The sequence below is a fragment of the Augochlora pura genome, chromosome 7 (genome assembly GCF_028453695.1).
Source record: "Augochlora pura isolate Apur16 chromosome 7, APUR_v2.2.1, whole genome shotgun sequence".
NCBI lineage: Eukaryota > Metazoa > Arthropoda > Insecta > Hymenoptera > Halictidae > Augochlora > Augochlora pura.
Genome location: NC_135778.1, coordinates 7359956 through 7375666, shown reverse-complemented (window position 1 = coordinate 7375666; position 15711 = coordinate 7359956). Strand labels below are relative to the sequence as shown.

General features: G+C 29.6%; 4 protein-coding genes across 7 annotated transcripts; 3 read left to right on the top strand and 1 right to left on the bottom strand.

Moving 5' to 3' along the window:
• The first annotated feature begins 131 nt into the window (after positions 1 to 131).
• Positions 132 to 3856, top strand: LOC144473150 (ankyrin repeat domain-containing protein 13C). 3 transcript variants are annotated; one of them, XM_078186772.1, is made up of 9 exons: positions 132 to 862; positions 969 to 1010; positions 1099 to 1203; positions 1269 to 1400; positions 1783 to 1994; positions 2092 to 2223; positions 2326 to 2487; positions 2563 to 2963; positions 3064 to 3856. In XM_078186772.1, the coding sequence occupies exons 1-9, from the start codon at positions 745 to 747 to the stop codon at positions 3077 to 3079; spliced, it is 1320 nt and encodes a 439-aa protein (XP_078042898.1). In that variant the 5' UTR covers positions 132 to 744; the 3' UTR covers positions 3080 to 3856. The 3 variants fall into 3 exon arrangements, with proteins under 3 accessions (XP_078042898.1, XP_078042897.1, XP_078042899.1); XM_078186771.1 differs by having other exon boundaries at positions 1084 to 1203; XM_078186773.1 differs by lacking the exon at positions 132 to 862 and having other exon boundaries at positions 967 to 1010; positions 1099 to 1207.
• A 1115-nt stretch (positions 3857 to 4971) lies between these two features.
• Positions 4972 to 7778, top strand: Atg3 (Autophagy-related protein 3). Its single transcript, XM_078186293.1, has 6 exons — positions 4972 to 5224; positions 5921 to 6109; positions 6280 to 6534; positions 6635 to 6784; positions 6903 to 7030; positions 7308 to 7778. The coding sequence occupies exons 1-6, from the start codon at positions 5153 to 5155 to the stop codon at positions 7468 to 7470; spliced, it is 957 nt and encodes a 318-aa protein (XP_078042419.1). The 5' UTR covers positions 4972 to 5152; the 3' UTR covers positions 7471 to 7778.
• A 102-nt stretch (positions 7779 to 7880) lies between these two features.
• On the top strand, positions 7881 to 10683 carry Apc7 (anaphase-promoting complex subunit 7). 2 transcript variants are annotated; one of them, XM_078186291.1, is made up of 7 exons: positions 7881 to 8021; positions 8153 to 8294; positions 8463 to 8786; positions 8926 to 9335; positions 9420 to 9834; positions 9953 to 10227; positions 10322 to 10683. In XM_078186291.1, the coding sequence occupies exons 2-7, from the start codon at positions 8226 to 8228 to the stop codon at positions 10542 to 10544; spliced, it is 1716 nt and encodes a 571-aa protein (XP_078042417.1). In that variant the 5' UTR covers positions 7881 to 8021; positions 8153 to 8225; the 3' UTR covers positions 10545 to 10683. The 2 variants fall into 2 exon arrangements, with proteins under 2 accessions (XP_078042417.1, XP_078042418.1); XM_078186292.1 differs by having other exon boundaries at positions 7881 to 8071.
• A 461-nt stretch (positions 10684 to 11144) lies between these two features.
• On the bottom strand, positions 11145 to 15119 carry LOC144472290 (P2R1A-PPP2R2A-interacting phosphatase regulator 1). The gene is made up of 6 exons (XM_078185240.1): positions 15034 to 15119; positions 13523 to 14663; positions 13316 to 13379; positions 12748 to 13148; positions 12519 to 12662; positions 11145 to 12265 (listed from the first exon to the last, which is right to left on the bottom strand). The coding sequence occupies exons 2-6, from the start codon at positions 13636 to 13638 to the stop codon at positions 11947 to 11949; spliced, it is 1044 nt and encodes a 347-aa protein (XP_078041366.1). The 5' UTR covers positions 13639 to 14663; positions 15034 to 15119; the 3' UTR covers positions 11145 to 11946.
• Positions 15120 to 15711: the final 592 nt, after the last annotated feature.

The window sequence follows — 15711 nt, the reverse complement described above, 5'->3', positions numbered from 1 at the left end:
ATCGAGATTATATGTATTTATAGCACAGTACATTGATATATTATGTAGTACATATTATGTATCAAATACATACTCAAACTAGACTGTGCATACAGAAACATAAGCATACACACATAAGTATGCATGTATACAAGTTAACGAATCAGTACTGTTCTACTAGTGTGGTCCAGTGAATTATACTTTTGTATAATATAAAATAAATAATATCGAAATATATAGCATTTCGTCAAATATTAACTTTGGAATGTATATTTTTTTATCTGTGCAAAAAGATTTTAATGATAAATGTACCAAAATAACTAACCATACTGATTAAAAAGAACGACCACCTAGCAAAGATACGACAGCACAGATACGATTAAAAACAATATCGGTAGAACTAAAAACATTAACGAAAACAATAATAATAACATAAAAAGAGTTCTTTCGAACTTGAAAATCTTTCAAGTGTTTCTTAAAACATATCAAATTGTATATATTTAAACATAATTTACAAAAATATTGAATGCAATAAGAGGAACATTTATTGATGTTGACAACTAGAAGTAAAATTTTAAACAAAGAGCTTATATTCATAAATAATATAGATGTAACAAGACTCTTGGTATGACTATTCGATGTAACATGTTGCATTTTGGAAATGGAATACAAGATAATTACTATTACATCAAAAGAGATTCAATTAGATAAAGAAAGGAATCAGTGTCATTTTTTTTATAATTTTCCTAACAAAGGAAGACGGTCATGGCTGAGAACTTGGAAAGTAAAAAATATCCTTTACATAAATGCATATTTCAAGGAGATGTTAAGACTTTAAGCTCATTAATCAGAATTTATGATATCGCAGAAAAAGACAAGCAAGGTTAATAATAAAATCTGAATTTTTTAACTTAAATGTATAAACAATAAATATGAAGTATTGAATGATTGAAACACTTATCATTACTGAATTTAATCCTTTTCTTTAGGAAATACACCATTACATTTAGCTGTTATGTTAGGAAGAAAAGGTAACAAATTATATTTTAAATGCATAATACTTAATACATACTTTAAGAAATATATATACTAATACATATTAAGTCCTGAAAATTATAGAATCAGTCCAATTGCTGCTTGCACATGGAGCGCCAGTAAAAGTAAAGAACTTAGCTGGATGGAGCCCGCTTGCTGAAGCAATTAGTTATGGAGATAGACAAACCAGTTGGTAGACAAAACATGTAAACTATAATATAAGGATAATATTGTTAATTTTATTTTCTTTATAGTATCGTCATTAGTACGTAAACTAAAGCAACAAGCGAGAGAGCAAATGGAAGAAAGAAGACCAAATTTAGTTGCAACACTACGGCAAATGGGTGATTTTTACATGGAATTAAGATGGGACTTTCAAAGTTGGGGTACTTCTTGACATTATTATTTTCTTAAATAATATTTAACTTAGATTAACTCAGATCAAACTTAGATTATCTTAGGTAATATTAAGTAACACTTTGGGGACAAAAGATTTATGGATCAGTATGGATTAGTCAATAGATTGAAAGTAACAATCAAAGTTTCAAACATGGATGAATAGAGCTGCTATGTATTAAATTTGAGCTAGATTATTGAAAAAATCAAATAAACACTATATCAATTGACATCAATTCTTAAAATTGAATCCATGATTTTCCTTCCAACATCGAGTTGGAGCTGTAAATGTTGTCTCCAAGGTGTTAAACTTAATAATTGATACATTCTTTAAAATTATTACAATAATAATTCATAAGACTTTTTTTTCAGTTCCACTTGTTTCTCGAGTACTTCCATCCGATATTTGCAAGATACATAAATGTGGTGCATCTATTAGAATGGATACCACTTTAGTAGATTTTAATAATATGAGATGGGAAAGAGGTGATATATCATTTATTTTTAATGGTGACCAGAAACCAAGCAAATCATTAACAATACTAGACAACAAAGCTAAACTTTTCCAAAGAATCAGATACGAGGTCTATTATTATCTTTTTTCGTCATCATTAATGAAATACTTGCACAATAAAATATTCTTATCTTTGCTTCATTCTTACTCACACATGTCTTTTATAGGAAACAGAATTGGACATAGAAGATGAAGTTGACATTCTTATGTCAAGCGATATTATGGCAGCGCAAATGTCAACAAAAGGCATAACATTTTCAAGAGCTCAGACAGGCTGGATATTTCGTGAGGATAAAAGGGTAAGATACCAGTATTACTAGTTTGATCCATTTTCTTCTACTGCCTTCTCTTATTCTTTTCTTAAAGTTTTTTTTGAGATTTATCTCAAATATTTAATAAAGGAGATGGTAGGACCTTTCAACGCGGACTTTTATCAAATCAACGGAATGGTTTTGGAAAGCAGGAAACGACGGGAACATTTAAGTGAAGAAGACTTGCAAAAGAATAAGGCTATTATGGAATCTTTAACAAAAGGAAATTCACAAGGATTTGCAAATGGAGAGGTAAATTTAAGAAATACAAAAATATTTCATCCTATATTTTTACACTTATTTATTTATTATTTATGAATTTTTTAGCCTCATGTAAGAAGAGCTTCTTTAAATCCACCACCAGAATCAAATATTACTTGGGAGGAATATATTACAGCTCCACCTGGTCAATGTCCACTCCTAGGGAGAAGTTTGGTGTATAAAGAAAGTAGTAAATCATTTAAAGCTACAGTTGCTATGAGTCCAGACTTTCCATTGACAGTTGATATGTTACTCAATGTCTTGGAAATAATCGCGCCTTTCAAGCACTTTAGCAAATTACGACAATTTGTTCTTATGAAATTACCGCCTGGATTTCCTGTAAAAATTGATATACCTATTTTACCTACAATGACAGCAAAAATCACATTTCAGGAGTTTGCCTTTCGTCATGATATAGATCCACAATTGTTTCAAATACCATCAGACTATTTTGAAGATCCAATGAGGTAATTTTAAAATACTTTCACAACTTTCCTCATTTTATGTAATATAAAAATTTGAGTCTCATATTCTAATTCGTCTTCTATTATTGTATTCATTTTTTAGATTTCCAGATTTATGACAGCTTCATGTACCAAAATCAATCCAAGTCAATTATGAAAGTAAACAGAAAACTGTTTCTCCACTACAACATTATTCAGCTTTTACATTTTCTTGGACATATTGTTGCCAGAATGGTTTTTCAAACAGTTGCACAGTACTCTATAAAGAAAGGTCACTTTGAGTACTAAAAGTAGCAAGTACTTTTAAACTACTGAACTACAAAGTTTATAGTGGTTTAAAGGGTGGTATACTTATTCTACTTACAAAGTTGTGTGCTAAATCCTGAAGAAAAGAAAAAAAACTTAATGAATTTGTGCACGTGAATTAAAACATTATCCCACTTAGTGCATAAAAATTACTATGTTGAACACCTCGCTTTACTTTATCCAGCTTCAGTTCTGAACTTTCCTAGTTTGCATTTAGTAATTACTACTTGAAAAGTATTCTGTTAGCGAGATAAAAATATTTGCGGTATTTATTTCTAAGCAAAGAACAATCTTCGTCCCCTTTATAGAGGATATCTTCAATTAGTAAAAAATATATGGAAGGCATCCATTGCGAATAAAATCTTTTTTAAAATAATGATTGAATGGTGCCTCCTGTTCAAATGTATCAATATGTATCATTAACACAAATTTGATTCTTAAGATTGAGTAATACAATTCATTATGATTATGTTTATTTCAAGTGTACCTTTCTACATCAATTTTATGTTTTGCTAGTTAATGTAGAATTGTGATACTTATATGTACGTGTGTGTTTAGTACAAACGTTTATAAATAAAAATTATAGCAAATCATGATTTTCTGAATGATATTTTGAAACATAAACTATAATTTATGCATTTAAGTGATTGATACATGTTCTACAGAAAGTAGTACTACAGTGGTAGTACGTACTGTTAAGTAGTATAATATGAAATCTTAAACTTAATTACCCAAATGAACAAATGAGTCTAAAAGTTATATGTTCTAAAGAAATATAAATATTACTGTAAAGTTTGTACAATTCTGCATGAGTTACTATTATTAGGGCATTTTTAATGTTGCAGACATTTTATACTATAATATGGACCAAAGAAATAAAAGAAATACTATTTTAGTATGTGCGCGCGCGCGCGTTTGTCATACATGTACGTATGTAGCTCGTATAATGCATTTGTTGGACACTATATCCTAGTTTGAACTTTTATAAAAATCATTTTTATTTTTTTAGTTGACATTGTTATAAAACTTTTACAAAGTTATAAATAGGCAAAAGATAGAAAAAGAGTGTAATGATAACTGATAAAGTAATATTTACATATGCATACAGCTAGCACAAAAATATGTACACTAGACGCGACAAATCTCATTTATTTGAAAGTTGAAGCTCTTACAGATAGAATTTTACGACGCATGCGCGGGAAGAGTGAGGTCGTAAGCAGGGCGAAGTATAAGCTAGGTTTTCTATTCATGTGCACAACCCTGCACATAGAACCTAATGGGATATCGTTCTGTTTCTCCTCATCGTATGTCGTTCTCTTTACTTGCGCGAAATTAGATACGCAATAAAATAACAAGATTAGTAGAACAAAAAGTCTACAAAAGTAGGACTCATTATTATACTCAAGTTATGCACAATTTTTCTATATCCCTTAGTTTTTACAGGCATCTCTACTATTTTACCGTGCATTTGATCCGCAGTAAATTCTGTCTTACCATTGAATTATCAGCCAATCAGGAAAAAGCATTTTCTAATCTTATCCTCGTTAACAGATCGCGCTGCGGCGCGATAGTCTTACAAAAGCGATGATAGTCTTACAAAATTTGAGGTGCATACATACGTACTGTACTTTACATTGCACATATGTATATGTACCTACTGGTTGCGTACATATGAATGTACATCCGTGACAGTGATAGGTAGTAGGGGAAGTTCATGGAAAGGAAACATTTTGGTACCGCATATAGAAGTGTATAGAACTTCCATGTTCGCTCGAATCGATAATACGTTGGAAACTGTTGATATTATATGAATGTTTGCACTTAGTAAACCTTCTCTTTGATCTTTTTCATTTTTCATAAAATAAAATTAGTCAAACGAATTTACAATGCAGAGTGTTATTAATTCCGTAAAAGGCACTGCTCTTGGTGTTGCCGAATATTTAACCCCTGTTCTAAAGGTATGATAATAGACAAATGCGATATCTACAAACTGAATATCTTAACGAATACCAAGTAAATAAAGTGTAATAAAAATAGTTTGTAATTTTATAGAACAAACATGTCATCATCATTTATTATTTAATTATTCATTTATATGACATATTTTGTGCTTTTATCAATACCCACAGTAAATTGTTACTATTCTATAATACTAATGGCACTGAATCATTATACAGTAATCAACTGTAGATGTTATTATGAAAATTTATTTATTGTTTTGTTCTAACGATAACCTTTATTTCATGCATTATTTGTTTATAACGTGACATTAATGAAGAATATTTTTATGTAATAGAATATTTTTAATCTAAATAAATCAAATTTCAAAAATTAATTTTCTTTATTATGTACAAATTTCTTTATTGTTAATGTATCTAATCTACGGATTTTATCTAGTATACATATATAATTTTGATTTTATAACTTATCTCTAATCTATTTATGTTTATTTGTATTTCTTATATTACGCTTATTCATATCCTTTCTATTATCACTATTTAATATTATCGTTTATTGCATAAGTTTTAAATAAATTCTAAATTGTTTATTCAAATTTTGTATTATCTTATTTTTTTAAATCCTTCATAAGTAAAATATTTCTATTTTAAACAATTGAGAAATTTACAATATAAATTCAATGTATGATATTAAAGGAAAGTAAATTTCGAGAAACTGGTGTTTTAACACCTGAGGAGTTTGTGGCAGCAGGTGATCATTTGGTGCATCATTGTCCAACCTGGCAATGGGCTGTTGGCGATGAAGATAGGGTGAAGTCGTATCTTCCCAAGAATAAACAATTCTTATTAACACGCAATGTTCCTTGTACTCGTAGATGCAAGCAGGTATTATTGATTTCATATAAATAATGAAAATATTCATTTACATTGTTATGATGTTTTAAATTAGAAGCTAAAGTATTTATAAAAATTCTATATTATATTAAACCAGTATAATTTGAAAAATATGGTAATTATTTTATTATAATATTTCGTTTCTTCTAATTGAATTTTAGATTGAATACAGTAAAGAACAAGAATGTCTTATAGAAACAGATGATTCAGAGGGTGGTTGGGTAGATACTCATCACTATGATACTACACTTGGTGGAGTTGAAGAAAGAGTATCTGAAATGAAATTGGATGAAACACAACTTTCCCAGTCAATTAATGCAGAACAGAATAATGAAGATGACGATGACGATGATTATGAAGATGCTGCTGACATGGAAGCTTTTGAAGTCAGTGGAATGTTGGATGAACAAGATAAGGTATTATTTACATTAATTAAATAGTAGCTATTAATAGTTTATATTATATATATATATATTTTGGAGAACATTATAACCTAATTATATTTAAACTAAAAAGTTTGCAGCAGAAACAACAAAGAAATCTGTAAAAGAAAAATGGGAACCATTTTCTGAAGGAGAGATTATTCACACACGCACATATGATTTGTACATTACATATGATAAATATTACCAAACTCCACGATTATGGCTATCAGGATATGATGAGGTCTGCTTCTTTTATCTACTGAATTAAACTATAATGATGTATTGTTATTATAGCAGATAATATTATTGTATTGCATCTAAAATTTTCTGAAATCAATGTAATTATTTTTTCCCCAAAGCTTCGTAAGCCTCTCACAGTAGAAGAAATGTATGAAGATGTAAGTCAAGATCATGCCAAGAAAACTGTTACAATGGAGATTCATCCTCATATACCTGGTCCACCAATGGCCTCTGTTCATCCTTGCAGGTAATTTGAAATAGTTGAATTTCTTTAACACATTGACAGTTGAAGAACAATCTTTCTAAAATCTCACAGAAACGAAATTCATAATTGCTATTATTCTTTTAATCCATCTCCATTTTTTAAATCCTGATAAAATTTTATTTGGCCAAGTATACCATAATTAAAGTATAACATAATTATAATTAATTTCTAAGCATGGTATATGAATAATATTGCAGTCAATGTGTTAAACATATATTTTTACATTAAAGTAACAATATTTAATGAAACTAAATTGCAGACACGCAGAAGTAATGAAGAAAATTATTGAAACAGTAATGGAAGGTGGTCGTGAACTTGGCGTACACATGTATTTGATAATATTTCTCAAATTTGTGCAATCTGTAATCCCTACCATTGAGTACGATTATACACAAAATTTTATGCTAAACGCATCTAGTTAAGAGCTTTATAAATTTTTATTGTACCTTGAAGATGATCGTGACTTTAGTTTTTAAGTATATAATATATACTGAAACTAAAAGGACTGTGCATATAAGATAATAAACACGCTTATGTTCATAAAATTATAATATTTGCATCTTTAAAGAGTTGTTAAATATAAATTAGGTTTTGGCTGGTTCCATTTTTATAAGTCATTCCTTAAAATTAGTTACAGATTTTAATTTTGTTACAACACTATTTTTACGTGGATACCAAATCATTTATCATTTAATAAAGGATACGTTTAACGTAAAACTATAATTTTTATTATTTAAGAAAATGAAAATAATTACTGTCTTAAAAAATCACTTACCTTAAGAAATTTGTTATCTAACATTTTGAAAAATTATGTAAATAAATATGTACATGCATATATATGTATTTATACATTGTATATACTACATGGTATATATATATGTATGTATGTATTTGCCATGATTCATTGCTTGATTTTAAAATGGCGGCACTTCAATGTCCTGTGTTTAAATGTTATTCACCCTGTTCAGTGACTGTAAGTGAAGACTTAGTTTAAGGACATCCCTTTTATATTTCATCATCTATGTATTTATAGCACATTAATCTTCTTTTTATACATTATACGAATTATTGATGTGTATGTTTTCATAACTTAATCTTTTATAGGTTAAGAAACACCTACGGTGATAGAAATTAGTGTTTTAAGTGCTTCAGATTTCAAAAGAATATTCTGGTGGAAATGACTACCTTGTACGATCAAATAAAACTCCTTTATGATCAGTCTTTATATTCAAATGTTATATCATTAGTAAGTAAATGCAACAAGTGATTCAAAATGTCTTTTTTTCTGTGATGATAATAAAATGATATTGTATTTAAAAATATAAAAAATAATTTTCATTAACGTAGCATATAATTAAATTTAGCGTTTTAATTATTTGAAATATCTTCTAATACAGTTACTTTTACACTACAGGCTAATTTGGTATTGTCACTCAGTGAGGACAATTCAGATTTATTGCCTATACATGGAAAGTTCCATATTTATGTTTATTATGCAGATGCTCATTTTCATTTGGGAAAATATAAACGGGCAGAAGCCCTTTATAAAAAAGCATTACAATTTCACAAATGCTTGTTGAAATCTAAGGGTGCTATAAAACCTTTAGAAGGACAAAAAGATCTTCCAACAGATGTTGATATAAAATTCCAAATACATTTATGTTTATTGAAATTAAAAAATTCTTTAGAAGCACTTCAAGTACTACAAAGTATTCCTGGAAAACAAAGAACTCCAAAAGTAAGTTCAATACGTTCAGATTTTAATATTTAATGTTATATACATTATTGCAGAGGATATAATGGAGACATTGTTTCTTGTATAATCTGATTCATTGATTAATAACAAAATTATACATGTACATATTCTTATTTTCAAGGTAAACATGGCTTTGGCAAAAATGTGTCAAGAGCATGGAATGAAACGAACTGCTATAACAACTTATAAGGAAGTTTTAAGAGAATGCCCATTAGCATTGGAAGCTGCAGAAGGTCTGCTGTCTCTTGGAGTAAAAGGAATTGAAGTAAATTCATTAATTGTAGGTTGTGCATCAAGCTTATCAAATTTAGATTGGTTGAATACTTGGATCAAAGCACACGCACACATTTATAATAGAGAATATACTCATGCAGTATCAACATTGAGATCTTTGGACAATGTTAATCTGCTAAGAGATAACTTTAATTTATTAACAACGATGGGAGAGTGTTATTACTATGCTGGGGACGACAAAAATGCTTTATTATGTTTACGAAGAGCTAGAATTATGGAACCAGATGTTATGAAAGGGTAATGGAGCACTTACTTTAATTATATATATTTATTACATTTATTTAAGAGAAATGTATTCTTTAAATTATTTTTATTGAATAGGGTTGACATTTATGCAGCTGTGTTATATAAGAATCATCATATTAAAGAACTTGAAAGACTGATACCCATAATAACAGCAAGTAATGAATGTACTGGAGAAATATACGTCGCTATGGCATATTCTCTTTATGCTGCTAGGAATTTTAGTAGAGTGAATACTTTGACTACACAAGCTTTGAATTTAAATCCAAATGATATAGAGGCAACTATACTTCGGGGAAGTATACTTCTAGAGCAGAAGAAATACCAAGAAGCATTGTTCTTCTTTAGACATGCAGTAGGATTAAAACCATATCGTTATGAACCCCACAAGGGTTTGGTTGATTGTCTTGTAGGAATGCATAGACTACGAGAAGCTCTCAACATTGCGAGTGGATCTTGTAAACAACTTGGACATACTGCAAGAGTTCTTACGGTAATTACATAAATCAGGTTTAGTTTCTACATTACAAATCTTGTTCCCTAGATAATATTAAATATCTAAAGAATATACCAAGCATTAGGACATTGATTCAAATAAAATCAATTTGCAGCTCTATGCATCTGTACTTATGAAAGACCCAGTTTCTGTTGGTAAAGCAAAAAATCTCTTAGAAAAAGCGTTGCTTCAAGATGAAGTTTACTTGCCAGCAGTTTATTTGTTAGCTGAAATATATGAACAGGAAATGAATTTGGAAGCTGCAATTGCATTACTTGAAAGACAAGTAGAAATTCAATCAACATGTAAATTACATCAGATGCTTGGAGATCTTTGGGCCAGAGTACACAATGAAGAAAAAGCTTTAGATCACTATGCTATTGCTTTAAAGTAAGTTTACAATAAACTAATTATGATATAAAAAGGTGGCTTATCAAAATTTTCTTAATATTTATGATTATGCTAATAACATTACGAATTATAGTTTAGATCCGAGTAATAGAAGAGCATTGGAAGGCATGCAGAGATTGGATAATTCTTCAAACAAACTAGATTCAGCATATTATATGACTGTGGGCGAGGCACAAACAGATACTACCTACGATGTTGGCGATGGTTTACCGGATACTGATAATGACGAAGCACCTGATGAAAGTGAAACTGAAGCTGTATGGTCTGACATGGATCTTGAAGCAAATAGTCAATAATGTAAATTAAAATATTAGAAAACTGTATAATTTTAATACATTTGAATTAGAATTGTAATTAATTTTTATTTTGTATAATATTTCTCTTTTTGTTACCTGTTTGCTAATTATAATAAAGTATAAAAACTGTATTATTTGACATTGTGTTTTCAAATAACGAATTTAGAAAATAGTTTTTATAGAAAATTATTGCATTTTTTATATCTTTCAGAAATTTTCTAACAAAATATTCTGTCAACAAATATCTGAAATAAATTACTTTAAACATTTCATACTTCAACGAATTTTTATGTTTGGTAATGATATATTAGAAAATATACGTCACACATAAGTAAATTAAGTTAAACATGAAATATTTATATATTTCGCCTTCAATCTTTCCTATTCTCGACATAAAAATTACAATAAACTCGGATAAACCATATTATTTAGTTGTAAGTATGTAAGTGACAATTCGAAAATATGTCTTTCTTTCAAATCAATAAATTTAATTGATTCTATGTATAATCTGAATATTTTTTACATTTGCATTATTTTTAGCTTTATATAATTATTTTATAATTCGTGGAATATTTAATAAATAATAAATCATAATTTGTATACATACTAACTTAAAATATGTAATTACGTTTCCAAAAACACTAAATGGTAGAGGTATTTAATACGATTTTTCATATTTATTCATTCAAAAAGTACAGATTCGTTTCCTACGATATCATTCGTTTCCAGAAAACTGTGTACACAATAAAATAACGTACTACAGATAGTTTATTTACACACTATACAGGATTGGAGATTCATGGAATCGATAATACTATTAATGCGCGAATTTATTAATCGACGTGTATTGTGTATATGTTTTTCCCTATTTTGAAAAAACAGGAATCGCGCAAAAGAGTTGGCGGGGTTATTTAATGAAGAAAAGAGTCGTACTTGTTATGAAAATAGGTAATGTCACATGTACGCACCCTTTCTACGGAAAAAAGAACGTTTGGATTCGATGTATTAGAAAACGCAGAATTCAGTCTTAAAGGTAGGAAGCACGCGTATTTCCTAAATAGCTCGCTTTGGTCTTCGAACTGCGTTCATGTTATATGTATGTTTGTACATGTAAGTCATCGCATCACTTTTATCTGATAATGTAATATTTATAAACATCTCAGCTAGACTGATTATTTATGATGCAATTGATATACATTTGAAAATTTTTCACAACGCGAAAATTAATAAATAGGAATGACCAGAAAATAGTTGGGCATTAAACTCGAAGAATGCCCCTATAGCACAATCAATTCACACAATTGATCACTATAACGATCATTCTTCACTATTCGCAAGAAGAAAGTAAATTCATCATTGCATGATACATGTTACTCTTAAATATTTATCTATACATAATCCCTTATCCGTGATTTTCTCGTACAATCTGTTCATTTCGGCTTTTAATAAAAGTTTTGTTTTGAGTTCCTAATCCTTCTGAAGGAGCTGTGACAGAAGAAGATGAGGAAGAAGATGATGAACACGAGGAAGAGGTTGAAGAAGATGAAGAAGAGGAGGAGGAAGAAGATGGTTCATCATTAAAACTTGAAGTGGCAGCTAAGCCAGGAGACAGACTGTTCACAGGTCGAAATGAAAACCCAGAAGAGTCGAGACTCGAACAAGATTCCGGAGTTCCAGCCGAATTAATAGTTGGTTGGAGACTAGATATTGCCACATCCAATCTGTATAAAACAAAAATGGGGATTCATAATTAAAAGCATTTCTTAAATCTTATTATAGCCTGTACTTTAAGAAAAGATATCTGAGAAAGTACCATAGTTGTCATAATAACTGTTCACTCCAATTTGATCATACAAATAGTATCAATAGAATGATTTTGACAGAGTGAATAATTATTAAAACTAACAGCAATCGCAAAATATTTTCTTTTGAAAAAATGTATAGTGGCTATAGCAGTAAAGAATATAGGGATACCTAGACGTGGCCGAGGTTAATAAACCAGAGGTACGCTTTGTTGGTGGTTGTAATTGATGATCCATTCCAGTGTCATCTAATTCAAATTTTCTCTTAACTGATGCTAAACAACTTGGCCGTATTGCGATAGGACTTAAACTTCGCCTAAATAATAAAATATAGTTTCACAAAATGTTTTGTTGTCATATACAACATATATATGCTGTTTCATATAAATTAAATGACATACCTAGTAGCAAAAGCTTTTCTGGTAGGGCTAGGTGATAAGTTATTCTTCCAAGTAACTGCATGAACACCAGGTGAATAACATTGTCTCTGACCAAAATTAGATCTTGTTGGTGATGGTGAAGAATATGTAGTTTGCCCATTTACAGATAAACTGATACTAAGTGGATCAAGCACTCGTTTTGCAATTGGGCGTGATTCTATTTTGAATTGCAATGAAGTTGATTCTGAATCTTTGAAAGATAATCCTTCTGCTTCAATTGTGAGATCCTCCCAAGACTGTGAGATTTGCATGGCACTGTGAATTTCTTTTTCATGTGCTGCTTCACGACCAGCTACATCAATACATTCCTCTTGTCTTAACTGACTGACACGTGGAGTTAATCTAGGAACAGTTCCGGAACTCTACAAGAATAAAAGTTCCTCAATTTTAATTATAGTCAATTACATGTAGCATAAATTTCAACAAAGAGAATTTGACATTCTATTCCTCTGTTTCATTTCAATGTTACCTATACGCTGATACAAATAAATATTATATATATATATATAGAAAAAAGAAATTTGCTTACACTCGTGCTGAAGCGTCGTGTACGAGGTGAATTTGAAAATATATTAAAATTCGATGGAACATCCCTAAAAACAGTATAAATTAATATGTTTGAATAACTATCAGAAAACTATTGCAAGAAATGATTAATTAAGTGTATACGATATGTATATAATGTTGGTTTACAAGGTTTATAAGAAAATTAATGTCAGCTGAAGATATAACATACCTTGGAGTAGTAGCAGTAGGTGATGTCATAGACATTGTTGCACTAATTTTATTGATCATAGGAGCACTGTTAGATCGTTTCAAACCAACTATTGTACAATCAACATCCATGATCATACAAACCAGCTATCTGATAGTGCATCTGTATAGAAACACTACTCAAGTAATTGGAGTACATTGGAGCATACACAACAATGTAGTTCACTCAACAAACCAATAACTTAACTTTTGGCACAGGGTAAATTATTATTTCTTTCTCTGCTGCTGCTGTTCGAAGATTCAATAATAAGGAATCCTGTCGTTTGGCATGAGAAATGAGAAGATGCCGCATTTGAGCTTTCATTTATATTCTACCGCTCTGATTTTCGTCAGACGACTTGACACGCTGTTAGCGTGAAGTTTTTAAACAAGTATAAATATTGTTGAATTGGTAGAACGCATAGCAGGAGTCCGAAACATTAAAATACGAAAATTAATTAGACTTTTCTTGCTATTTAGTCCAACTTGAACTACCATACATAAACCGGGTTAGAAAGCACAACTTAATTTTATTTCGTAACGCTAGATTTTCCAACAGTATCACTAACTGCAATCAAATTATCATTTATACAAATGTCTCTGTCGAGCCCCTGTGGTTTCTTATTGTAAAACACGCGTATGTGAAATCTGACTATGATCTCTTTGCTTCCTTAGGAAATATGTATCTTCATGATTAAGAAGCACACTGAATTTGTTGGTAGCCTTGTTGTGTCTTCGTTTAAGTCCATGGACCTAAGAATACATGAACGTATCGTAAAACTTAGCTACTGTATAATTTATCGGAATGGGGAAAGCAGAGAGGAGAATCGTAGTAATCTTCGGTGATCCTTTTCTACAATCATTGTTTCTCTCTCTTTCTTTCAAAAAGGCGCAACATTTGAGTATTTTCAATTATATTGTGATCGTTAAAATTATTCGATATATTGTTGCATTAGAAATAAAACAAATGAAATATAAGAAATTTTCCATTAATTCTACCGCAAATTTATAAAAAGAAGGAACATGAGCTTTTCCTTGTGTAGATTTATGTGATCCGTGGTGTGAGACGAGGGTGGCATTTCTTATTATTGTATTTTCAATTATATTATACGAAATTGTAATATCTGCAAGAGATATCATTATTTATTATTTCTTTATTGTCTAATGATATATAATCCTTAAATTCTCTCATTTTAATTAAAAGCAAATTTTCCGGATTTTATTTATTATTTAAAATAAAATAATAAGTTGATCTAAATTTAAATTATAATTTTATGTAATAATTTGTAAATCTCTATTTAAAAAACTCAAATTACATGTACATTGTACATATAAATATATGTATTCAAATTTAACCAATTGTAAAATAAAATTTTGTTCCGATTTCCGTGTAATGAAAAATTGATTAGAAACCTAATATACAGACATTAAAATTTTGATTTGTTTATATACACATTTGCTAAAAATTAAAATGATGTAAAAAAAAATAATTACCCTTCAACCAAATGCATGTAAAATGCGTGGTAGTATACTTTACGAGGAAATTTATATGAATTGTGTCAAGACTGCTGAAAGGAGACTCTGCTCAGTATTTGGCACCAAACGTTGGCGATGCCAAATCGGTGACAAATCTTTGCGGACCCTTGCAGCGAAACGTATTGTATCAAGAGGGCAGGTCGATCGCACTCATATGACAGATGTCACAGCGCTATAAGGTTTGGTCTGGATTTGGCATGGATAAGGCTTTGGTGCCAAATCCAGGCGTTGGTGGAAACAGATGGATCGGTATTTGGCACAAATACATATGATCAAATTCGTATCAATTCAGGACAAATTGCTTACTGGGTAATTACTAAATCATTATATTATTACTTTGTCATAGTTATGTAAAATATTCATTTAATGTAATAGTTTTTTCTATAATTATGCTATGTGAATTCCAAAGAATTTTCGGATAATTATTAATCATTTAATACAAATTTTGTAATGTTTTTACTGTAACGGTTTATAAAAATTAAATTTAAATTAAAATTATGCAAAATTTAATTCTTACTTTATTTTCTATGTATTTTACAATAATGAAAAAAATAATCCTTTATCTTTTACAACGGTTTGTATTTAATTTATTAATAAAACACAACTTCAATTTCCATATTTTAAGTTTACAATTTA